Source organism: Perna viridis, chromosome 12 (genome assembly GCF_037379345.1).
Source record: "Perna viridis isolate PV_CMFRI_1.1 ecotype Kerala chromosome 12, ASM3737934v1, whole genome shotgun sequence".
NCBI classification, from domain to species: Eukaryota; Metazoa; Mollusca; class Bivalvia; order Mytilida; family Mytilidae; genus Perna; species Perna viridis.
The window spans coordinates 32231211-32257564 of record NC_142456.1 but is presented as its reverse complement, the minus strand read 5'-3'; the positions used below and the strand labels follow the sequence as shown (position 1 = coordinate 32257564).

Sequence of the window (26354 nt, the reverse complement as noted above, 5' to 3'; positions counted from 1 at the left end):
TTGTTATTTTGGTCGTTTCTTGTTAATAAAGTATTGCACTTCGAACGTTGACAAGTAGCAACATCCCTTTACCGACTGCATATTGAGTTTTCATATCGCACCTCATACGCGTTATGCCAGAGCATGCGGTAGCTACGCAGACTTATTTCTATCACGCTATATTGCTTACAATTAGGAATCTGGAACAGGGTTATGTTGCTACAAGATTAAAATCATCACTACAGAAATTTTATGGTCGTCATTATTAACTCGTGGATGGTTATGGTGTATTTATCTGCACCATGAGAACTGATATGTTCAACGCGTCATAGTTATCCTTTCCTCTGTCCGGTACCCTGGACTTGACTTTTTTATGAGCAACTCGACGTGTGTTCCTGGAAAAAAACAGAGGATCGACGCTTACCCTACTGATGCATCCGGTCCATGCTCTCAGTTTTTAGTGACACAATAAATCATAGGAAAACAGACAAACCAGTACAAATAACAACTACTTGAATTCACTCAGAAACGTAACTCCATCTCCACTCTATATTGGACGGTATGCTATGCTCCGGACTCCTATCGAATCCTCTGCAAATGTCTAATGGACCCACTGGTTCGTTTATATATTGATTAGACAGTCCATTTTGTTTACATGCATGATCCGACGTGCTAAGTCCGTTTTTGGCAACTCATATGCGTGAAACATATAAATTTGTACTTGCACCATATATTTACGGCGGTCTGCTGGGTGCCGGACCCTTATGGAATCCTTGATACATATCTAATGGAACCACTGGTCCACTTGTATATCGACTGGACCATACGTTTGATCCACAAGCCTCGAGGTGCTAAGACCGTTTTTGGCGGTTTATGTGTGAAATGACTTAACTTTATCGGTTTGTATTTGGATAATGCATAATTTATATTTTCCGCTTGGCTCCAGACCCTAATTGGATAGTTATGGGTCATATATTGAACCCCAGATGTCCTCGTGCTTTGTTCATGTTTTGGTGGTGTTTATAAGGATACTGTGACAAAGAAAATTTAATTTTATCATTTTTTTTTAAATAATGAACTCGTGGAGCAAACCGACCAGTTGCATGGCATGTGCAGAGGACTAATAAACCATTTGAGTCCAGGGTCGGAGAGGTCTAGACCATCTATGTAGTCCCAGAGGCCGTGGTGCTTTGCCTGTTTTCGGTGGTGCTAATAAAGATGTTGTAACGAAGACAACTGAATTTTGTCATTTTTAAATATTGAACTCATGGGGTCTTAGACTGAGTTGTATGGCCTGTGCAGAGGTTTAATAAACCATTTTTGTCCAGGGTCGGAGAGGTCTAGACCATTTATGGAGTCCCAGAGGCTATGGTGCTTTGCCTGTTTTCGGTGGTGCTAATAAAGATGTTGTAACGAAGACAACTGAATTTTGTCATTTTTAAATATTGAACTCATGGGGTCTTAGACTGAGTTGTATGGCATGTGCAGAGGTTTAATAAACCATTTTTGTCCAGGGTCGGAGAGGTCTAGACCATTTATGGAGTCTCAGAGGCTGTGGTGCTTTGCCCGTTTACGGTGGTGCTGACATTGATACCACGACAAAGAAAACTTGATTTCATCTTTTTCTAAATAATTATTATTAACTTACAGACTATGGTGTTTTGTCCGTTTTCGTTGGTGCTTGCTGTGACATGGAAAAATAATTTTACCATTTTTGAAAAATTGTAACCACTGTATGGACTTTCATAAATTTGTCTTATTTATATTTCATCGAACAATTTGGATACAAAAGAGCTGAGAAAAGCTCAAAGGCTTGTATATGGTGCAGCGCTCTTTTTGGTGGTGCTATATAATGTCACCACACTTAAAATTATGTTAGTCTTCGTCAATAAAAAAAACGACTAATAACACAGATATTGATTCTTCTGATAAGTTTTATTCAAACTAATGCGAAATAAAGACAAAATTCATTAAGTGTTCCTTTGTAGATCCCGTAGTGCTTATCGAGGTTCTTACCGGTAAATCGGATCACTATTTTAACTCCATTTTATTCCCCACTTGCGGACCAACATATTGTCAACATTTATCTCCCTTTGGAGTAGGTATCTATTCGGAACGCGTAAGGTTTTCCATCCGATCTCGACGATACTTTAGAAAATCTCGAAAGTCAAAAGGGAATTTCTCGTTCTACTGACCCTGCCATATATTTTCTTTACCCGGGATAGAAATGAAAATCATCCTTATGTAACCTACCAACAAAATGAAACACCCTGTAAATTTTAGAAACACCGTTGTGTTTGTCTGCTGGGGATTCCATTTTCATTCGAGTTACATCTTTTTTCTGCACCCGAATTCGAGCATCGATTAGAGAGACCTCGAAATTATACCTGCTCTTACGGGAGGTAACTCTGCAAAAACAGGATAAAATATGGCTGCAGCCCGAGCTCCGCAAGTAGGGAATACATGATATTAAATTATACATCTGTCGAATTGAAATAATCCTTACATTTCTGATGAATAAGGGTAACAACAAAATTACCGAATACTAATCCGATTCATAATCAAGTCAAGTCCACAATAAATCTGGCAAAATATATTACATCACCAGAGCAGCTGGTACCGCAATGATCCTGACTTGGTACAGGCACTTCAACCGAAGTGGTGGGAAATAACACATTTTTTATTTTTATCAGATTTTAAAATGTCGGGGGTAGAAGAGGTACAAGTGGTGCAAACTGGTCCGTCTTTCCCAGTCAGCGTAGATTCCTCTGTTTTACCTAGTACGTTTGCTGATGGAAGATTTAGTCCCGGTAATGGCGGAGGCGTAAGAATGCTATTACCTTTTATACTTGGTAAGGACGTAATTGCGCATGTGCCTGACCCTTATGAAATCAGTTATTAATTGAAGCAGATGCGGGTTTAACTTTTTTATCTATATCATATCTTTTTGTGTCCATGGTTAATTAAAAAGTCTTCTACGACTTTTACTGTCTTATAATGGTATCATGCTCCTTTTTTTGTCGCTAAAATATGGATTTTATTTTGCCTACAGCCTAAAATCGAATTGAAGCTTGTACGTTTATCAAACCGTAATTTTACCAAGGACTTGGCAAATTATTTTTTTTAACAATTAGTTCAAATTCTATTGTTTTAAATTTTACTTTGATGTTTTTTTTTAATTTTTGTTCTTTCACTTACTTTTATTATTTTTATCTTCAATTTTTAGAGTAAATTTTGTCGTTATTATTTTCTGACATTATGTAGTATATTCGTGTTTGTATCTTATTTTTGTATTTTTATATTGCAAAGCGCTTAAAGTAATTGTTATTAGTTAATGCGCTATATAAAAACTGTAAAAACTGTAAATAATAATAATAATAATAATAATAATAAAATCTTTGAATAATTTCTTCTAAGATCTCGCATACTTTTAATGCAAAAATTTTGATCAAATACAACGGAAAATGTATTTGGATGACATTTAAACAAACCTCGCTGGAATTTGACTGGCATGTTTTGTCTGTCTTGTTGGCTTTATTATTCATGTTCTTTCGGAAACAACACAAAACATAAAAAATATGCCAGGGTCAAACTCGAACATTAACCTTAACATGAATAAAATACGCTGAGTATGACAGTCAAATCAGATACTACAAAGTCATAACAAAATTGTCGTATAAACTACACATATTGTTTCTGTGTTTTATCTTGTCCTTTAAGACAAAGTATTTTTAATAAGAGGCAGGTGTAACCTGTAAGAGGACGAAGTTGGATTAAATATATATTTAAAAAACTTCTTGTCATCAGAAGTATCGTCTCCGCCATCTTGTAAAAGTTTTCTGAGACACTATCTTTTAGGTTCTTTTGGGTAAGTAAGTCCAACGGACTGAAAGAGAAGTTCTAAATTTGCAATGAATACAATTTATTCACACTTTTGACATGTCTCAAAAGGTACCTTTGGCCACTGACCACTCTAAAAGAAGATATCAGTTCGTAAACAAGATGAGATCGAGCTTTCACCTAGACCCGTAATCAATTGTCGTTGAATACAACATACATGTAATTCATATCGAATGTCTATGTTGTGTTTTCCTTTTGAATATCGTCTCTTTTTTCAGCTCTCTTATTTTTGCCTTTACTACTTAACGGTATTACTAATGTTGGTAGCTCAGTCACTAATCCAGCGTCCGGATGTCCTGTTTGTACTACGCCAACACCGGTGGTCTGCACTACGCCAGGTATGTATCGTATTCATTGAAATGACCAACTTGCAATTCTACTTTTAAATCTAAAATATGCAGATTCCGATTTAGTTTTTTTCCTCTGATTGGTGATTTTTACGGTCTTGACCATCCTTACGGATTTCGCACGACAGCCCCTTACGGGGATTGTGTTAGTAGATGTCTGTTAGTAGTTGGAAGTAGCGAAGCCCAGACTTCGGGATACCTGACCTCAGACTCACTGACTCACTCAGAGTATGCCCTACTAGCGACTGGGCTGCTCTGTTGACGTTCTGTCCTACTCCCAGACCCCACATGGGTCCGAGAGCGTTGCTCCACTCTAACTGTTTTGGAGTACGTCAACGTGAAAAGTGTGATTACATAAGGTTTAGCCGGGTTTTCTGTTTCATATGAGCCAAATCATCTCCCTTGGTTTCTCAGATTCTCGACTGTGACTTTCATTCATGTGTATGCAATGAATAGCTCGTAGATCATTTGAGATTCAAAAACATCCCTTGAAAATGACAGGCATAAAATAAAAAGTTTGTGAACAATTAAATCTTACAAATTCATTGAAGTTATAATTTTTAAGGAGAGTAACTATTGATTCGCGATATATATATATGTATTATTTCATGCAATTAGTTAACAAATCAAATAAAATCTCGATTGCCATACAACTCCAATCAACTTAGCATATGCCTTTTTTGTGTATTATTGGTTGTTCACCTTTCACTTCTGTGTTGATAATTTTTACAACAGTGTCAGTTCCATCTACACATCGTAAACATAATGGCTACCATCGATTCGACAAAAGATAGAGCCGTTTAGAAGCTTATAACGGTATGATCCGCTTTATTCCATTCATTTTCGGCATAGTACATTCAAAACAACAATTTTTGAAAGAATATAGTTACCAGTAGCCCGTAAATATTTGAATATTGAAAAGAAAAAAAAAACAAACAAACAAACAAACAAAAAACAAAAAAAATATAAATATATTTCTGAAGGTTAGGGATTGGAATTATAAGGATTAAACACTGTTTTTTCCAGAATTTATGGATGTGTAAAATCGGACCGTGCACTCACAGATTTAGCATACTTCATTCTTATTTGGTTTGTGTGAATGGTCCGATTTTACACATCAATAAATTCTGGGAAAAACACAGTGTTTAATCCTATGATTAAAACTAAGTTTGTTTTGACAAAACATTTAAAAATTTACGAATATGTCAAAGAGACAACAACCCCACCAGGGAAAAGATTTGATAAACCTGGTCATGACGTATAATTAGCTACATTAGCTGTTAAATATGGGTCGTTTTAATTCAAAACAATTAATCCGAAGATAAAAAAAAACCTATTACCAGCTTTGAGAAATCTCAGACACCTTTAGTTCTCTGACTCGGTGGAACCTCATTAGACAACGATTAAATCTTACCCCCGGGTGTCTGAGATTTCGTTATCTTGCATTCGAACAGGTGTTGGATTCTAAATGTCTTTTCATGACAGATATTCTCAGGAATGACTTTATTATGAAATACTTTATTTAAAGTGTAACAAATCTCAAAAGAGCTATCTCTGTTTATACACATATCTTATTACAGTAAATACCTTCATTGTGCATGTCTTTTTCATGAAAATATCAACAAAACGCAAAAATCAGCTCTGTCTTATTTCACCCAGTGCTACGACCATGCTATAAGACAAAAGAAAAAGACATATATATATATATATATATATATATATATATATATATATATATATATATATATATATATATATATATATATATATATATATATATATATATATATATATATAATGCAAATTAATGGAAATCAAGAATGAGAAAACAAATGTATTTAATGTGATCGGTGATTTTGGAATTTTTTTTCAGTACCATGTGTTCCGGTTAAGCGTTGTCCCGGTAAAGGTACGGGAGAAGGATTCCAAACCTTGAATAAAGACGGAACTACAGATGCAATCCCAAATAAATGCTTTGCTTTTCTGAATACTCCAGTAGAGTACAAAACTGCACAGGTATCTTTTTACTTTTTGAGAGCACACATTTAATATAAATGAGGGAGTTTATGATGAAATGTTCCATCATACTTTATTTTATTTCGAATCTTAAAAACCCATCCTGTGATCAATATTTCTTTGAACTCATGCCCTAGAATAGGATTCTTGAGAAATGTGCAGGTTAAATCAATATCTGATTCCAAATAAAATAGGTAGTTTTGGGTATTAGTTCAAAGTTGTATATTCTTAAAGATCTTTACTCAAATGTACAATGTACCGTGCGATTAGATGGAAATATGACTGCACGGTTTAAGTTCATTAATGGTTTAAAACGAGGATGTCTTTTATCATGTGTTTTGATTAATATTTACATTACTAGTAATAGAAAAAAAATAATGTTTTGAATATTGGTATTGATATACATTTTAAGGTTATCGCAAATTAGGAACTTTGTTATGTTATATGCTGATGGCAACATTTTAATGGCAGAAAATGAGGTAGATTTACTAAATGAAAAGTCATCAAAATTGTCGTATAGTTTGGTCAATAGCTTTCCTTTACCATCGATATCTAAGTGTAGGTCAAGCTATTAGGCTGTGTTGCATAACCCATAGTTTCTTTAAACAGTTAATAAGTGTTCAGTGTTTTATTAAATCCATTATTTATGCATATATATTCAAACATATTGAATAGAATAGAGAGGTAGCAGCTACATCTAGTTGTTTGGTAAATTTATACTGAACTTAACTAAGAATAGAAATGGTCTTTTTACAACTAACTCTTAACTACACGCTACTCTACACTCTACATTACTCTACTGGAAACTGAATTATCTCTAGTTTATATACAAATAATTAACTTATTAACTGTACGGCGGATCGCATAGATTTCAAATGTCATTTATTAACTACTACTAAATAGAAAGAGGTAGGAAAGATAGATAATGAATTGTTTATGCATCTTTGCACTTATTTTCCATTAATCCATGGTAGGTCCACAATAAAGGCATATTAAGAATGGTCATCTGGTTTCTAGAAAATGTGCATCAAAAAGTGCACAGAATGATTATATCATCAACAGTTTCGTAACAACTATGTTACACTTATTCGCTGCCATCTAAAGAAATATTCTAGAATATTTCTAAATGCTTTACATCACTGAATGTAACAATGTTCTAGTAAATAATTTCACTGCAAAACAGGATTGTTAAGATTCAACGTTGTTTAAGAAGTAGCGATGCGTTCGCAACTTATGGATAAGTTCATACACGTTTAAATAACACAGGAAACAGCTAACTATCCAATTTATGATTATAGCGAATGTTCAAATAAGTAGACTTACTGCCTTCTAAGGTTTTTTCAACCCAGTCGATAAGGACGACCTATTGCTACTAAAACATGAAAGTCATTTCTAATGGTTAATGATGATAACACAGCAAATCAACATGATAATCTCCAATAATATTAATGTCATATCATTTAGCAATCGTCATAATCTTGGGTACATATGCACAACTTGAGGCGGCCAATTGCTCGTAATATTTAATAATGATAATAGTGTCACTATTCACAATTCAATCACCACAGCTTTGTGATCGATACCGAGCATTTTTGAACATAGTACAGATTTTTATCTTCTCTGGAGGTGTAATCTTCATCTTCGGCATGTACAAACGACACCATTGGTACCCAGTGGTGACTCTAATACACCTTCCTTTGCTACACCACAGACTAACGAACACATGAAGCCCTACCCGTTAATTTGTATAATGAAAATTTCAATGTGCTCAAGTGATTCAAGTTTTTTGAAATTTTACCAGAATACTAAAGTTGAGCAGACAAATCCTGACCTTAACAACAAAAACTGTTGTAAAAAATCTAAAATTTTGTAGCTCACTCCTGTATTATTATTTATTATCACATTTGTTGAGATTTGTTTTTCAAAAATAATGCATGAAGCATAATCAAAGCCCAAGCAAGAGTATATTTCAAACAAAAATTCATGACAACTACATTACAAAATGAAGCCTAATAGTTTATCCACTAATTCAATTATAATTTTAATGGTTTCCGATAATTTTTTTTTGCATTTGTTACTATTTGTTCGTACAGAGCAAGGATTTGTTTTGAGTCCGGTTTATTCCTGCGCTTCAACTTAAGCTTAGGTTTACCTCTTATTTCACCTATTGACATGACTTCATTAGTACTTTGTTCGTAATCATTATCATTATCATAATTAGTTTCAGTAGTTTTATGATAAATATCACTATTGGAGGCAATATCAGGTCTATGCTAGTAAATGTTTATATTTTGAAGAGTAATCAAGGGAACCAATGTTATAGTGGTAATCAAAAGAATGTAATTTATGGACAAAGACCAGACATAGGAAACAGGCACACACAACAAAGAACATAAAGTAACAAAAATCATACCTACAAAGTAACAAAAGCAAATTAGCAACTCGGACTTCACTGAAAACTTATTATTTAATTCCATGTTAGAAATGTCACTTTCAGAAATTGAAAAATCTACTCTTTCTCGTCGAAATTTCAATTAAAGATTCATTTTCTGAATCAATATCAGTAGTAATTTCTGATTCAGTATGTTCTGGTGATATGAAAAATTGAGTGGCCCTTATTGGTCTATCAGATTGAATTCTTGGTTTAATCCAATTGTCAATTTTAGCACGGACAAGATGTTCAGCATGTACTTTAGTTGTTGAACCGTCTAACTGATTTTGAACAAAGAAGGAAACGGATCCTGTTTTTTTTCAATAATTCTAAAATGAGGTTGCCAATTAGCTTGTAATTTATTTTGTTTTCTATGAAGTTTAAAATAAACAGGGTCTCCTACTTCAAATTTAAACTTTTTTTAGCATTTTTATCAACATATTTACCTGGCGCTTATTTGCTTTCTTTAGATTTTTATAAACCATTGTAAAAACTTTATGTTGTTCTTGTAAAACAATTGGTGCTCTTCTTCTCCTTAATATTTTTGTCTTGGTTTTAAAATGTTGCCCAAAGGCAAAATATTATCTCTACCATATAAAAGATAAAATTATGAGAACTTTTTTGATTCATTTACATTAAATCTTATTGCTGCCAAAGTCTGATACAAATCCCAAGTTTGCATATTATCTTGAATTTTCTAAGATAATACATCATGTACAGTTCTATGAAACCTTTCGACTTTAGCATTACTCTGAGAATGGTAAAATGATGTTGTAATATGATGTAAATTTAAAATATCTAAAACTTCTTTAACAAAACGAATTGTATTTTCACTACCATTATCAGATTAAGATATTAAGATTGTGGACATGACAGTGGTGGACATGACAGTGGTGGACATGCAACACCCGGCTCTTAGAAATGTATTTAGTTAATGAGCTTGTGATTTATTCATGAAAAAAAATCTATATGGGATATCTATATAGTCCAGTCAATCAACGATCAACAATGGCAGACCAGTATTCACCACATCAACATACAATAGAGTCAACAAGTATTTGAAGTAGAACACCAGTTACAGATACATTATAGGAAGGCTCATGATGTCTTACATACACACAACAGAGAACACTATAACCCCCGTTTAATACTTCAGCAGAGGTTAGAGATCCAGTAAAACAAACTCTGAATTTCAATGAAAAAATTAACACTCCGTTCTCACAAAATACGATGCACCCCTCTACTTCCCGAATTATAAGTCTAGAAGACGTAATATCAGACATGTATTCAAGAATGAGTGCACTTGATATTATACCTGGCATTGTGAAACAACTCGAATCATTACGCGCGATCATTGATAGACTATCACGGATAGAGGGTAGATTTATAAATATCGAGAGTGGAATGCGTCAAATGAAATTAGATATGGCTTATCTGATTGAAAGGCTTTCAGGTACAGAGAGTAATTGCATGAACATGGATCAAAGATTAGCAGATATTGAATATGAGAGGGATGAAATGCGCAGAGAGAACGAAGAGCTGAGGAAGCGAATGATAGATATTCAAGAACGCTCGATGAGAGATAACCTGCTATTTAGCGGAATAGAGGAAGTCGCTAACGAAAAGGTGATTGGTGCTAATAACGTACATACTGAAAACGTGGTGCACACGTTCATTAAAGAAAAACTGAATATTGAAGCTCTTTTTAAATTTCACGTAGTCCATTGATTAAGAGCACGAGATGATTGAAAACCAAGAACTATAATGGCAAAATTTGAGTCTCGAAAAGATCGGGACAAAGTTCTGAAGGCGGCGCCTGTCCAATAGAAGGATACAAATTATAGCGTTTACGAACAATTCACTAAAAAAATAGAGTGAGGAGGAACTAATTGTATCCGATATTTAAACGCGAGGAAAGATTGGGCAATAAGAACATGAAGACATACAAATGTAAGCTATTCATCAATAGCTGCCGTTGGTATCCTGGATCACTTCCTCGAGACAATCAACAGTATAGATCAGATCAATTCAGACGGAATGAAATCAACCAACATCACAAGTCTCAAACCGACAGGATCGACACGGTCAGGGGTATGATGAACCTTCTTTTTGGACAGACATTTTGGCCCACCACAGGTGTACATAAGATGGCCAGGTAGACCAGGCATACAAGAGGTCAGTCTGGAGATCCCAGTAACCTGAAAATATCTTATGTAAATGTATGTGGTATACAGAATAAACTTCTTAGTCCAGATTTTTTTGAAACCATTAAATTGTATGATATTTTTTGTGTGTTGAAACCAAAACTGATAGTTATGATGTATTGAGCCTTCCAACAGATTATACTTTTTATGCCAAACATAGGAAAAACTGTAAACGAAAGTCAGGTGGTATGATAGTCAGTTTTAAAAAAGAGTTTAAAAAGGAATTTATAGAAAGTAATTGTGATTTTGTACTTTGGTTTACTTTTGCAAAGGTATCCAGTAACGATTTATCTTTATTGTTGGGGTTGGTTTATTTACCACCTGAGGGTTCAAAATACACATCGAATGAAGCTACTGATGATCTGGAGAATGATATTTTTGCACTTAAACCGAAATATTCTTTTTGTGGACGAATAGGAGATTTTAATAGTAGATGTAGTCGATTATCAGATTATATTGTACCTGATGAGGGACTTTCTTAATTATGATAATCATACTATTGAAAACTCCATGTATGAGTACAGAAAATTGTTGTTGAATAATATACCATTAGATAGATCATCACAAGATCTCACTAGGTGTAATACATATGTATGGTTATACGCTTATACATTTTTGCAGAAACAATTATATTATAAAGCCAACGGTAGAGTTGGCAGTGATACTGGTATTGGTAAAACTACATGCACGGATTCTAGCATTGTAGATTATTTATTATGTGATTCAGATTTACTCCCCTTGGTTGGGAAATTTAGTGTATTGGATTATAATCTGATTTTTTCAGATATCCATCGTAGATTACATGTCACTTTGTCCTTGACAATGCCGTTGATTGACAATAGCCGGCCTGTTACAGGTGTTAAACCTGTTCGATGGGTCGAAGACAAACAAGTTGAATTTGTAAAACGGTTCAATAAAGCGGAATTACTTGATCAATGTACAGGTGATCTCGGCTCAATTGATCCTGACGGCGATACTTTACAGGAGGATTTAGATCGTTTTGTAAATAGGTTAAACTTAGCATTTACGGATTGCGCGTGTAATACTTTTGGACACAGGACTTCGAAACGACCTCCCAGAGATACCTTGGTTTAAAGAAAATTGCTGCCAAAAGAGAAAGCTTTTTTCATGAAGATAAACACAGACATAGCGAGCCAAAACCGAAGAGAGCAGATTGGCACTAAAATCTACCGGCAAAAATTATAGACAAGAACATAATAAGAGTTTCGCGGACTATCAATTCAGATTAGAAAAATCGTCTACGCCACACGGCAAAAACGGATCCAGTGAGTTATGGAAGCTTTCAGAAAATTTCAACAGAAACTCCCATAGTGGTCCACAGGTTTCTTTGGATTCTCTGTATGATTTTTTCAAAAATCTTAACGAAGATTCTGAGCGTGATTATTTTGATTTTGTTATATCCGATAGTGATGATGAAGTGGTTAATGATATTCTGAATGGCGAAATTACCGCTGACGAGATTGTGCAAGCTGTCAAATCTTTATAGAACGGAAAGGCTGCGGGTTGCGATAATATCGCTAACGAGTATCTTAAGTCCACTATTGATTCAGTTTTGCCTATTTATGTAAAGCTCTTTAACCTAGTTTTAAATACTGGCACCATACCGGAAGTTTGGACCAGGGGAATTATCTTTCCTATTTACAAAAATAAGGGGCGATCCTACGAACCCAGATGCATACAGAGGAATAACATTAGTGTCTTCTATTGGAAAAGTCCTTACATCTGTATCAAATAAAAGATTATCTGAATATGCTAATTTATATTCTTTGATTCCGGACAGTCAGGCCAGGTTTAGAAAGGGATATGCTACCACAGATAACATTTTCTGCTTACATGTATATAGACCTATCTGGCTATGGGGAAGAATGTTTTTATACATTTGTTGACTTCAAAAAGGCCTTCGACACTGTTTGGAGGCTTGGGTTATGGCAAAAGCGGGATGAAAATAATGTTTCTGGTAAAATATTAAATGTGGTATATAATATGTATCGCAGCATTAAATCATGAGTAAAATTGGGAGGTGATGTATCTGGACTTTTTTCTTGTGATATTGGAGTACGTCAAGATGAGAAGTTGTCTCCTTTTTTGTTTAGTATTTTTTGTCAGACCTAGAAGAATATGTTCTTCATAATAATGTAAATGGGCTGCAGGATATCAATGATAAATGTAAAGATATGTTTAGAACATACGTAATGATATTCATATTATTTTATGCTGATGATACAGCAATTTTGCTGGAACGCCAGATGACCTTCAGAATTGTTTGAGAGTTTTTGAACATTATTGTAATGAATGGCGTCTTGGTATTAATGTTGATAAAACAAAAACTGTTATATTTACAAAGAGGAAGTCAAAACGTAATTATGAGTTCAAACTTTTTGAATCAGTAGTTGAAATTGTAGATTCCTACTCTTATTTAGGTATTATGTTTAATTATAATGAAAAATACACTGTTCCAATTTCTGTAGATCTTCAGTTAACTTTGTTTGATTCCCTTGTTTTACCCATAGTACTTTATTCTTGTGAAGCGTGGGGATTTGAGGATATGCAGGTTTTAGAAAAGATATATTTACAGTTTTTGAAAAGAGTACTTTGGGTACACAACAGCGAATTATATGGTTTATTGGGAGACAGGTGCCTACCCGATGGCAGTGAATATTAAGATTAGAATGCTGTGCTTCTGGTCAAAACTTTTCAAAATGCACTTAACAAATCTTTTGAAGTCAAAATGGATCGATTTTATTAAATCGATTTTAGATGACGCAGGTCTGAGTTATATTAGGGACGGTCAGTGTGCACTGGAATCAATTTAGATAAAATCATGTATACAACAGATTTTATAAGATCAATTTATACAGAGTTGGTATTCTAATATGTTGAATAGCTCAAAGGATAGTCATATAGTTCATTTAAAACCGAGTTCAAGTTGGAAAATTACTTAAAGAAGTTAAAGAAAAAGAAACGTCAGGGTTATGCGAAATTTCGTTGTAGCAATATACGATTTCTGTCATCTTTGTTTGTTTGTTTGTTTGTTGGGGTTTAACGCCCGAGCAGCAATATTTCAGCTATATTCAGGCGATGAACATCAAGTGGATGATAAAATGAACATGAAATGATGATGAAATGAAAAATGGGATGGGACACAAGGACAATGGGATTGACAAATTTTGATTGCCACTGGAAATAGGGAGAGGTGGGTAGGGTCGAGCAATTTAGCCTCCTGTGGCGGAGCCCTATGGTTCCTACTCCGGGAGAATACCACAGTAGGGTTTTTTTTCGTGCAAGGAACGCGGCGTCCTTCCCAACACGGTGCACCACTATGATTTGCGGTCAGGTTTTCCGTATTAGAGCCTGACAACCCCAGTATGTAACACGCCAGGGGTCCCCCATTCCACCACCTGGGGCACACAACCCAGTTGCTCTGTGGGCATAGCGCCCAAGCCCCCGGCTAGGGTTCTGAGCACTATTTAGTCGCCTTTTACGACAAGCTTAGCGCTGCGGCAGGCCTATTTTTTTGACACCCGGACCTGCACGGGCCCTGTCATCTTTGTAATGACAGATTGGTTGGCGATGAGTTTCACTACCTGTTTTTATGTACAAACGACGTTGTACACAAACTGCGTGTTAAACTTATAACGACCTACTACAACAAGAATCCATCTCTGTTGAAGATGCAATGTATGTTGTCGTTATGTAATGTTGCCGTTCTAAACAACATTGCCTTATTTATAGACAACATTGGCAAACTTTTTACTTGAATCGACATTACTGAACTCAATTCTTCCCTGTGCACATCGATTATACCTTACACATATATTGCAGCCAGTACTTTTTATTGATTGTGTTAGAATGTTACTTGTATATATGTTTGTTACAATTCCGTCATGTTCACCATGATAGTATTGTATATGTTATAGTTGACTGCCTCTTTTTACATTCCTGTACTGTCTGAGTGTATAATAAAATCTATCTAAAAATCTATTTTACATTTATAACTATCAATGATTCCAACAATATCGTTATCTTTTTGTTCCCTTTTCCTGTAAAAATTGTAAAAATTGTCAAAATTTCCTGGTCTTTCTGTTACAATATCTTTATCTGCAAGTAATTTATAACTAGTAAAATGTATAGGGCTAAAATTATTTGAATTCAATGTATCTATCTCAAATGTCTTGTCACTTATTTCAACTTCAACTTCAGTTTTAATATTTGTGTCAATATCACTTGGATGTGACCTAGAAAGCAAATCAGCCCATGTGTTTTCAGTACCAGCTATGTACTCAATTTTACAATCATAACCAGCAATACTAAGTGCTCACATTTATACTCTTTTATTTTGCATTTGACTTTCTAAAAGATATTTGAAAGGTTTATGATCAGTCTTAATTACGAATTCTGTTCCATTCAAATAATGATCCATTTTAGATAAACTATAAAATATTGCAAATGCTTCTTTTTCTATGATTGGCCATTTTCTTGGAGTGTTACCTAGCTTATGAGATAAGAAATATATTAGCTTTTCACTAGTGTTAATTGCAGAAATTTTCCTCACAAGGTTGAGTTAAACAAGCACCAATACAAGCATCACTTGTCTCTTTTTGTGAAAGTCCACACTTCTATAATTTTAACTATAAATCATGTTGTCTCAATCTTTTAAAGATTATTTGAGTGTGTTCTCATGTGATCTTGAACTGAATACTAAAATATCATCTAAATACGCAATTGCGAAATCGTCTAATCCTTCTAATACTATAGTCATGAGTTCCGTAAACACTACCAGAGCATTTGTAAATCCAAAAGGCATGCATTGCATTTAAACTCAAACAAACCCATGAAACATGTAAATGCAGTCTTTTCTTTTTTATCCATTGCTATCTGCAATAGCCTGATTTTTAATCATAATTACTGAAATATGTTGCATTTCCTAATTGAGCTAAAATATCATTATGTGCTAAAGGACGTGAATTCATTTTTGTAGTTTGATTCAATTTTCTATAATCAATACATAATCTAGTTGAACCATCTTTCTTCTTTATCAAAACTATAGGTGCTGACCATGGAGATTGTGATCTTTTAATAATTTTTGCATCAAGCATTTCTGTAATAGCTTTTTCAACAATATTTCTCTGATGCAATGGAGATCTATAAGGTTTAATTTAATTGGCTGATGGTCTCATTTTTGCTGTATCAGTTCATCCTAACTGTGTATCTTTTTCTGCAAAAATATCCAATGTAATCGCAGAGTTACTCAACATTAAACCAGGTTCAGTATTTATATAACCTGTTTCAATTTGTGATATTTCATAAGTTTTATTACTATCAATTTCAGAAAGTTTCTTTATAAATTCAAAACATGTATTAGCTGTTTGTGGTTTCAAAATAACATTTGATTGCAATTTTGCTATTGATTCTACCCGCACGTAAACATTTTGCTGTCATACAATCACGTCCAATGATAACATTTTTATTAATAAATAAAATAAATTAATTAATTAATATTACAAAAAAGATGTAATCTAAATACAAATATTTACAACGCCTATAACTTTTTAAAGTGAATTTGTAACTGATTGTAATCTAACATTTCTTTTTAACAATTGTGGTGGATTTTTCATAAATTTATAAGCATTTTTATGTAAAAGGCTTAATTCCGCTTCTGAATCAACAAGATTACGATATTGTCTATTCCCTATTTTTATTAAACAAGAATTAGGACTACCAGCTAAATGTATTTTGAAATGTGGCAAACTATTTCCATCAATGCACTCTTTATCGGCTTCATCATTAAGAGAACTAATTTTTCCTTTTCATTCTTACAATAATTTTTAATGTGACCTACCAGTTTACATTTCCAGCATACTACAGGCTTTTTTTATTTCTAAAATTTTGATTAGCTTTCCTACCATTTTTATTTTATCACTTCATTACATTCTTTGGCATCGAAATCATATTCTTCAAATTTACTATTTTATTTCTGAGTTCAAATCTTTCCTTAAATTTTGTTCTTCAATAGCAACATCCAAAGCTGCTTCTAAATTTCTGGGATTATGACGCATTACTTTTAATTTCATCTAATCATGTTTTAAACCACCAATGAAGAGACCTACAAGTTGATGTCTAAAATGTGAATTCCACCTGGTTGATTTAAACAAGCTTCTTCAGCTAGATTTAATAACCATCCTTTGCCAAATCATGAAAACCAACCCCGATCATTTGGTTACAGATTTGTAGCAAATAAAATCTACTAAAGCTACTTACTTAAGTGCTTCCTAGATAAGTTGTGTTATGTTACTACTATGATCATTAAGGTTCGACATTTAAGGTTCGCAACATCCCTTCAGCATCTGCGTATGGAGTTTTCATATCACAACTGATACGTTATGTCAGAGCTTTTTGTATCGCCCTAGAACTCTAACAAATAGGCTTCTGGAACACGGTTATGTTGCTACAAGATTGAAGTCATCACTACAGACGTTTTATGGTCGTCATTATGAACTCGTGGATCGTTATGGTGTATCCATCTGCACAATGAAAACTGATTTATTCAACAGGGCATGGTTTTCCTTTCCTTGTTTGTCTACCCCGGACATGACTTTTTATGAGCAACTCGGGGGGTGTTTCTAGAAAAGCAGAGGACGCTTACTCTACCGATGCACCTGGTCCATGCTCTCAGTTTTTAGTGGAGTCCGAGTTGCTCATTTGCTTTTGTTACTTTGTATGTATGATTTTAGTTACTCTATGTTATTTGTTGTGTATGTCTGTTTTCCATGTCTGGTCTTTGTCCCTGGATTACATTCTTCTGATTACCGCTATAACCTTGGTTCCCTTGATTACTCTTACATAATTTAAATTTTTAAAATCCTCAACACATAACCCATAGTTTTTTAAACAGTTAATAATGAACTTAACTAAGACTAGAACTGGTCTTTCTACAGCTAACTCTAAACTACACTCTACTAATGGAAACACAATTTGTTCTAGTATATATATATAATAACTAATTAACTGATTAACTGTAAGGCGGGTCGTATAGGTTTCAAATGTCTTTGATAATCTACTAATAAATAGATAGAGATATGAAAGATAGATAATAAAGTGTTTATGCATCTTTGCACTTATTGTCCATTAATCCATGGTAGGTCCCCAAAAAAAACCTGATTAAGAATGGTCATCTGGTTTCTAGAAAAGGTGCATCAAAAAGTGCACAGAATGATTATATCATCGACAGTTTTGTAGCGACTATGTTATAGCTGACATCACAGTGTCTGTAGTATTCTTTTATCTGAATTTCTTTGGGTAGATGTGATGTATCAAATCCCCGAAACTAAGAGAGTTTAAGGATTATACTTCATCTATATAGCGGAAACTGAGATTAAAGAATGTAGCTAAACGTTCTTCTCTCTTTCGGATCAGATCAGCTATAAAGTCAGCCTCATAAGAGTAAAGGAACAAGTAGAGGTGCACAATTTTTTCCTATTGAAATGCCGACGGTTTTTCGGTTGAAAAACGCTTCCACCACACTGGACGAATATGTTGTTGATAAAAAAATTCTAGCATTTTAGAAAAATAAAAAACAGTAAGTTTCACTAGCGACCATTTCTACTGACATAGCGTAAAGTGTACTGCCAAATATGGACAAATATGGCGGGTTTAAGGTTACCGTAATAAGATCACGAAAATGTAAAAAAAGTATCGAAATTGTCCTATTAGAATCGAAATAAATCACAAAAACTCTGGTTTCGCCGTCGCTCGGGGTAAAATGATTAGCCCTTGGTAAAACAAATTGAATGATAAACTGGACTTACCGTGATTAATTTCTTAATTTACCTGATGTGGAAGCGATTTATTTCGATTCTAATCAGACTGGTTTCTTCAAATGATTGAACAGATACAGCCTATATGTTGTACGAAATGTTCATCATGTGTTTATCAATTTATTTACCTTGGCTGTGGTCTAAAGAGCTTTAAAGCATGTCATGTTAGAATTTAGCAAACATACAAAATTATATATTGATTTTTGTAGAAAGAATGTGATACACGTGGAGGTGTACTGGTAGATTTTGAAAACGCCGATGAGACTAAAGCTGTCAACCGGTATCTTGTGGACAGTAAGTTATATGTGTCAAATATTAAGTACCATTCTGTGTAAGAATCAAGCAATAAGTGGGACATCATTATATTTGATTTGGTAATTTTGGCTCAAATATACATCTAAAAAACAAACGAATAGCTATTAAAATTTATTCTGAAGCACCACGACGTAAATATATTTTAAACTGCTATTATAAATAAAAAGTACAGGAAAATTTTCCCTGGAGGTTATCAGGCATAAATACCTGAGTAATGAAGTAAAATCCTTAAATTTTTTCCCTTTATGGGCCACACCTTAAAAACATTTTGCCCGATTTTTGGACGCAGAAGTACTTAAAACAGATCCAGAAATTAATATTAAAAAGGGTTTGTAACAGAGGGTAACTGCTATCATTTGCTGATTTTTGCAAATTTTTGCCAAAAGTTTGCAAAATAAATCCTACAAAACGTGTTATCCTGGTTTGCCAACTTTAAATTGAAGGTTTGAAGCAGAGGACGCTTACCCTACCGGTGCACCTGGTCCATGCTCCCAGTTTTTAGTGGAATACGAGTTGCTCATTTGCTTTTGTTACTTTGAATGTATGATTTTAGTTACTCTATGTTATTTTTTGTGTATGTCTGTTTTCCATGTCTGGTCTTTGTCCCTGGATTACATTCTTTTGATTACCGCTATAACCTTGGTTCCCTTGATTACTCTTTGAATAAACATAGGGGTTATGTTGTTTTAATAATTAAAGTCTGTCTTAAATTGTAAGTATTATTTTTTCCTGTATTTTACCTGTAAGATCTGTTTGAGAATTCTATGTTTATATAACTATTAAAGTAAGAGGAAAATGCATTTTCTCCAAATAAATCTAAAACTTATCAAGTTTATTATCAAAAACACAACTGACAAAACTTATTTAAATTTGTTTCATTGTCATATATATGTTTCAAACGGTAACACGTTTTAAACTAATTCGCCAAAATGTGTTCTATTTGATTGAAATATGCAACACATTTGCGAAAATATGATACAATTGTTACAATATTAAGCTTTATACTCAAAAGATAAAAAAGTTAAACTAGAATTAATTTTACCATTTAGAAATACTAGTATTTATTTGTGTAAAGAGATTAGTATTTATTTACATTTTGTTAAAAAAATATCTTATTTTCTAGTTCAATGAATTAACGATTTAAATGGTAGACCTACCAGAGTATGTTACCTCTTTACTTTATCATGAACTATAAACAGTTACAGAGAAGATCTAGATATACAAATATTGATAATGTTAAATGGATTGTATGTGAAAAAAATGTGCATGTATTGAAACTAACCGAGCTAAATAATTAATTTTAAGTGTGTGTAAGAATCAGGCAAAATGGGGAAAATCAGAAACATGCATGTCAAAACCCCACCGATCTGACAATGTAATATCACTCAAGAATATTTTCTCTATTTGAAAAAAAAATTATTAGATCTCGGCATCACTGGCTTTGCTCAGAAATTTTTCAATATAATTTTAGAAAAATTAGGTTTTTGACAGAGTTATCTGCCCTTGAAATGTTCATTTTCAGTGCATTTCAGTGATATTAAAACTCAATGGTCCAGCATGATATGGAAAATCTTGATTGTTTCCTTCATTCTGATGGAGCAAATAGTCAAATTTCACAACCAAAATGATGTGTTTTTTTCATACCATGTATCAACCAGTGCCTGATTCTAACGGAGACTGATACTTAAAAACATTATATGAATAATATGCACTCTCCAAACTTAGATTCAAGTTTTGCTATTGAAATTCCTTTCCAGCTTGCGTGTTCAAGCTGTTAGTCATGTTTGCTATGAATTCTACTAAGTATAAACATTATACATAAAAGGTTCTGTTAGTTTTGAAGCATAGGGTACGTAAGTCTCGTTATGTGACTCCGTGATTTCATGCGAATGGTTCCTCGTCTACCATTCAAATGCATGGAGATTCGCCATTAACACATCAATGGGTTCAATACTTAAAGAAAAATATTTTTTGTGTAATAATACTGAAGTACTAATAAAAAAGACAAATATCTGGTTCTGCAGGAAAAAAATGTTAAGAAAAGCATAAAATAGAAGATCTTGCATTGTGGTACAACGTTTCGATTTCCCAGAAGTAAACAATGAAATGCAGATTTCATGAGAATGGGTCCTCGTCTACCATTTAAATGCATGGAGATTCGCCATTAACACATTAATGGGTTCAATACTTAAAGCAAAATATTTTTTGTGTAATAATACTGAAGTACTAATAAAAGTGACAAATATCTGGTTCTGCAGGAAAAAAATGTTAAGAAAAGCATAAAATAGAAGATCTTGCATTGTGGTACAACGTTTCGATTTCCCAGAAGTAAACAATGAAATGCAGATCGGTCTTCGGATTTCAATACGTTTTACATCGGAAATTCCGGACGAGAAACTGAAACTAGAACGAGACTTACAAACCCTATTGAATCCAAGTATTTAAAAATTTAAGTTGCAGTTCTACTTAAAAAAAAAGCTGATCACGCGAGAACCGTTAAGGTCAGCACGGTCGTGTAGAACACACAGCATTGTATTCAGTTTGGTAGATTTCTGCTGTCTACCAAACAGATGTGGATTACAGCCAGATAAACCCATATTAAGAATGTTTCACTTCCTTATTCTTGATAGTGATGGTAAAAAGCTGTAACATCAGCATAAGGAGCAGAATTAACATTGATCTTATAGAGATAATAAATGTACTTTATGACACCTGTGGCTTTCCATAGTTTGTAGAAAATTTGAGTAGGCGTTCCCCATATATTATCATAAAAAATTCTAAACTCAATAAATCGATATTCTATAGTGGCGGGCAAATCATTATTATTCTTAAGTATCAAAAAGTTGTGTAAATTAGTTCTATGTAAGTTATTTTTAACTTCAGTACATTATCAACAAAACATTGCTGACGTCAACACACAAATATCGATTGATGTTATTTATGTACGAAATGAGATATTCGCACCTTGCTAAAGTAATCAACGATATCACTAATAATAAAGGTAATATTGCTTACACTGTGGTCAGTTGTTATATTCCAAAAAATCCATAGAATTCTGAAATTAATAATGAGCGGAAGTTCACAAAGGTAACAAGTTTTAAGAATTGACTCCCTTAAATGTACGGAAGCTGGGGCGGAAGACTCCCCGTCTGGTATCATCGGATACCACTACTCAGATTCTACCAAAAGAACTATTTCCGACACAGGTCAGATTGAATGTTGCCTTTTGACCGTTTTAAACTGTAGGAACTTCTAATTTCCTTACTTTTCCATCCGCGTTAGGAAAGGTCTTTACAACTTTAGCTATAGGCCAATCTATTCTATGGGATTGTTTGTCCACCGAAAGAACAATATCACGCACTGAAATGTTTCTGCAGTTGTCTTGCTACTTTCGGCGTTCTTGAAGCGTGTGCAAATATTATAACTTCCATCGAACACGTTTCCACTGTGATTAATACATGTCCTTGATGCTTAATGAGATCCCTTGTGGCACTAAAACATCGGGTTTCTGAGTAATAATTAAGGAAGGACTTAGAGGAAAGGGGTCTTCTGAGTCTGACGACAGTGATGTCAAAGAAGGTGAGTTTATAATTGCCGTAGCCTCGTCCAGAAATGTCACGAGAACTTTATGTGTAAGATGCTTTCCAGCGTGCTCGAGAAACATATTGTCTCGGATGCGTCGCGTGATCCCAATCATTCTCTCCCAAAGGGTTAAAGAGCAACGTTACGCCACTGTTGTAAAGAAATTCAGACCATCCTCTACGTTATTAGCATTCATGTTCAGGTCGTGAGTTGAGACGACAAAATTCGTCCCACGGTCAGATCTGATTTGCCTGACTGGTCCACGGAGAGCTATGAATCGTTTGAAACAGTTTATAAAGGACGATGCGCTGAGCTCTTCTACAACTTCGATATGTTTAAGCAAGTAAACAACACAGTCCATCTCTTGGAGTTCGACGCTCCTCCAGGAGTTCGTTTCACGAGGATTTCCCATAGTCCAAAGGTGTCTATCCCTACGCATGAAAATGGTGTTCCCGGTTGGAATAAGAACGAGTCTTCTTCAAGATTCCAACTGATCCCCAAACTACGTTGTGCAGTTAGAGTCTCTTTCCCTATATCTAAGTCTTTGATACCCTTGGCAAGATCATCGGATCCGAATGTCTTCATCACATCACGAGAGTTTGACGATATCTTATGGAGACGTAAATTTCCATCATTTAACAATGCAGACTGTATCCGTTTAAGCTAGTCAATGGCTGCTTCCTCGCGCGGTAGTGAAGCCAGGCCATCATCAAAATAAAAGTTCCTTTTGAGAAAGTTTTCTACGTCCTCTCCGGAGGTCGACGAGCTTCTAGTTACAATTTTTTTCTTTAATCCAAAGGCCGCTACGTTCTATAGATTATCAGATCTTTGCTAGGGTCGTTGTCACAGTACCACAGAAAACTTAAGAAATCTTTATGATCATTGGCCACTCGAAAACAATAAAACATTTGTTGGACGTCAGTCATAATAGCTATCTTTTCTTGACGGAAGCGCATTAATACACCTATAAGGCTGTTGATACGATCGGGGCCAGACAATAAGACGTCGTTTAGTGAAAGTCCACAATGCTTCGCTGAGGAGTCGAAAACGTCCCTAATTTGATTTGGCTTCCGGGGTGATAAACTCCGAAAATCGGCAAATACCATCTTTCCTGATTGTCTAGTAATGGTGGAGCTATCTCCGCGTGACCATTTTTGATGGTGGCGTCCATGAACAACATCATGTGTTCCTTCTTTATCGGATCTTTCTTCATGCTAATATTAAGGCTTTTCGCTTGCTTACACTGACTTTCCTACTACCATCACACTCTTTTGTTACCAATCTGCTGAACAATACAAAGGATTGACAAAGCTATTGGACATTTAAACTGACCAGTTGCTAATGTAAGAGTTGATGAATAGGTAGCCACTCAAACATCAGGCGTAAGGCAGCCAATACTGGCTATGTTTCACATCATATGGAATTTTCTCAGCTTGTGAATATTACTCACAATGTGTTTTGTGGGAATTTAATGTGGTTTTTTTTGCATAATTGTACTTGCTAACACAGGAAAAGTACTAATGTGGAAAACTATTGGTTGTGAATATTTTTAATTTTTTTTCCAAGAAGAAAAGCTTTTAACCCACAGGTCCCGAAATGGATAGCAAATATGAAATGGCTAAGTAAAGTAAAATGGTAACACTTTCATGGTACGAAGAATAACTTGAAGTTACAATGTTATGCTACTATTTATTTGAATTGTCTCATCTCGAAGCTAAATCCATTGAATACTGTTGTTTAAATATATGCATGGAAATATACCCCTTCAAAGTATCTACTTTAACAATAGTTTGGATTCTTATAAATTTCTTGCACTTGTTTTCATACTTTTTAAAATTTAATTTATACATGTACAATAAGTATATATAGTTTTGATGAAAATTAATGCACTTCAGCCATAAGTACAATTCCAATAAAATCATTTTTCACATTAAACACTCAAATCAGAGCTGTAAATCATAGCACTTAATCCAGAACAACAATTACAATGAAAATAAAACTAAGAAATATTCTCCATATAATTCCAGTTACATGTATATCATTGCACATAATCCCAAGCTGTACTTCCAATAAAAAAAAAACCATTAACCCAAATCTTTAATTTAAAAATAACCATTGCACTAGATCCCAAACTACATTTTACAGTAATGAAAACCATTGCACTTTAAAAAAAATGCACTAAATCCCAAACTATTACATTTGAATGAAAATCATTGCACTTCAATAATCCACAAAAGTTTCAAGGAAAACAGCATTTAAATCCAAAGCTATAAGTTCAATGAACTGCACTTAATCCAAAGAAGTTTCAATGTAAATAATACTTATTCCAAATCTTAAATTTCATTGAAAATCATTGCACTTATAATCCCAAATTATAATTTCTATCAAACTCAATGCACTAAATCCCAAATTATAATTTCTATCAAACTCAATGCACTAAATCCCAAACTATAACACAAATGAAAATTATTATTAACATGATTCTTCATCCCAAACTATGAACACCAGTGCAGTTAATCCGAAACATCATAATTCGAATGGAAATCCTCCACAATTAATAAAGTACTTAATTCACTTTTAAGCCTACTCTTACTCAAAACTGAATAAAATAAACTCAGCACTATTTCAAAAATTGCAATTCACGTGAACCTCAAATGTTTGCATTTTGTATAACACTTCCTTAACTATAGTATGAATCATGTTCCACTGAAAGGGCACCTTGGTAGGCCTATTCCAGTTTTATGAAGGAGGGAATAAATATTAATTGAGGTCTCATTTTTTATAATAATATATAAGACTTCTGTGCAATGTAATAAAGATAAAATAAATACTTTTATATACTATTCTAAATCATGGTTTTCAACCTTGTCAACAAGATACAAAACAAAATATAATTTATTTAATTTGAACTCCCTTTACCAATGAAAAATAGAATAGCCCAGGTAGCTGTCTCAGATTTAAATAACTAAGAGCTAGCGATAAAACATTCATAGGTGAGTATTCATCAACTCTTTCAATAGCAACTGGTCAGTTTAAATGTCCCAATAGCATGTCAATCCTTTGTATTGTTCAGCAGATTGGTAACAAAAAAACTGTCATGGTTGTAGGAAAGTCAATGTAATAGCCTGAGGTTTATTGTCCGGCACCATAGGCCTGCCTTTTCGAAATGGGAGAGGTGCTGTCCAGTACCCTTCTACGTCCTTGACGAGTTCCTCCTCCATAAGATCGATAAATTCTCGATCCTCCATCGAAAGTCCCGGCTTTTCATCGTCGTTCGTTTTGACAAATACTGATTCCCCGAAATCAATGTCATCTTTGTATCTTTCTTTAATAAAACAGTCCTTGACGTACGGCTCTAAGATTGAGCGTCGGTCTGAACTCTCCTATCAATGTCCATCCCAACGCAAGTTTCTGGGCAAATGGTGTACACTTTGGTCCTACTATTTCTTTAATAAAATGATGGGCCTCTGGTAGGTCCCTTCCAATAAGTAACGAGACGTCTGATTCATCGCCTATCGGGGGAAAGCATGAAGCAATGTCACTAAGATGAAGGAAGTGGTTCACAATATCCTTTGTGGATATTTCATTCCTTACATCTGGGATCTGATCAAACTCAATCAGCGGAGGGAGGTTAAATCTCATACTCCCGTCAAACGATTCCACAACAAAATCAGATGCCTTACTGGCGGAGGTATTGATCTTGTCCATACATGATGACAAAGTATATTAAGTGAATCCATCTTTT

At 34.2% G+C, this 26354-nt stretch overlaps 1 protein-coding gene across 1 annotated transcript in view; it reads left to right on the top strand.

The window, feature by feature from the left end:
* Nucleotides 1-2680: 2680 nt before the first annotated feature.
* Nucleotides 2681-26354, top strand: part of LOC148602061 (C-type lectin domain family 3 member A-like) — a 32336-nt gene continuing 8662 nt past the window's right edge. Inside the window, exons 1-4 of the mRNA XM_088554456.1 lie at nucleotides 2681-2831; nucleotides 4098-4217; nucleotides 6100-6242; nucleotides 18922-19006. Of these exons, the coding sequence (XP_088410582.1) occupies nucleotides 2681-2831; nucleotides 4098-4217; nucleotides 6100-6242; nucleotides 18922-19006 (499 nt within the window). The remainder of the gene's footprint in view (nucleotides 2832-4097; nucleotides 4218-6099; nucleotides 6243-18921; nucleotides 19007-26354) is intronic.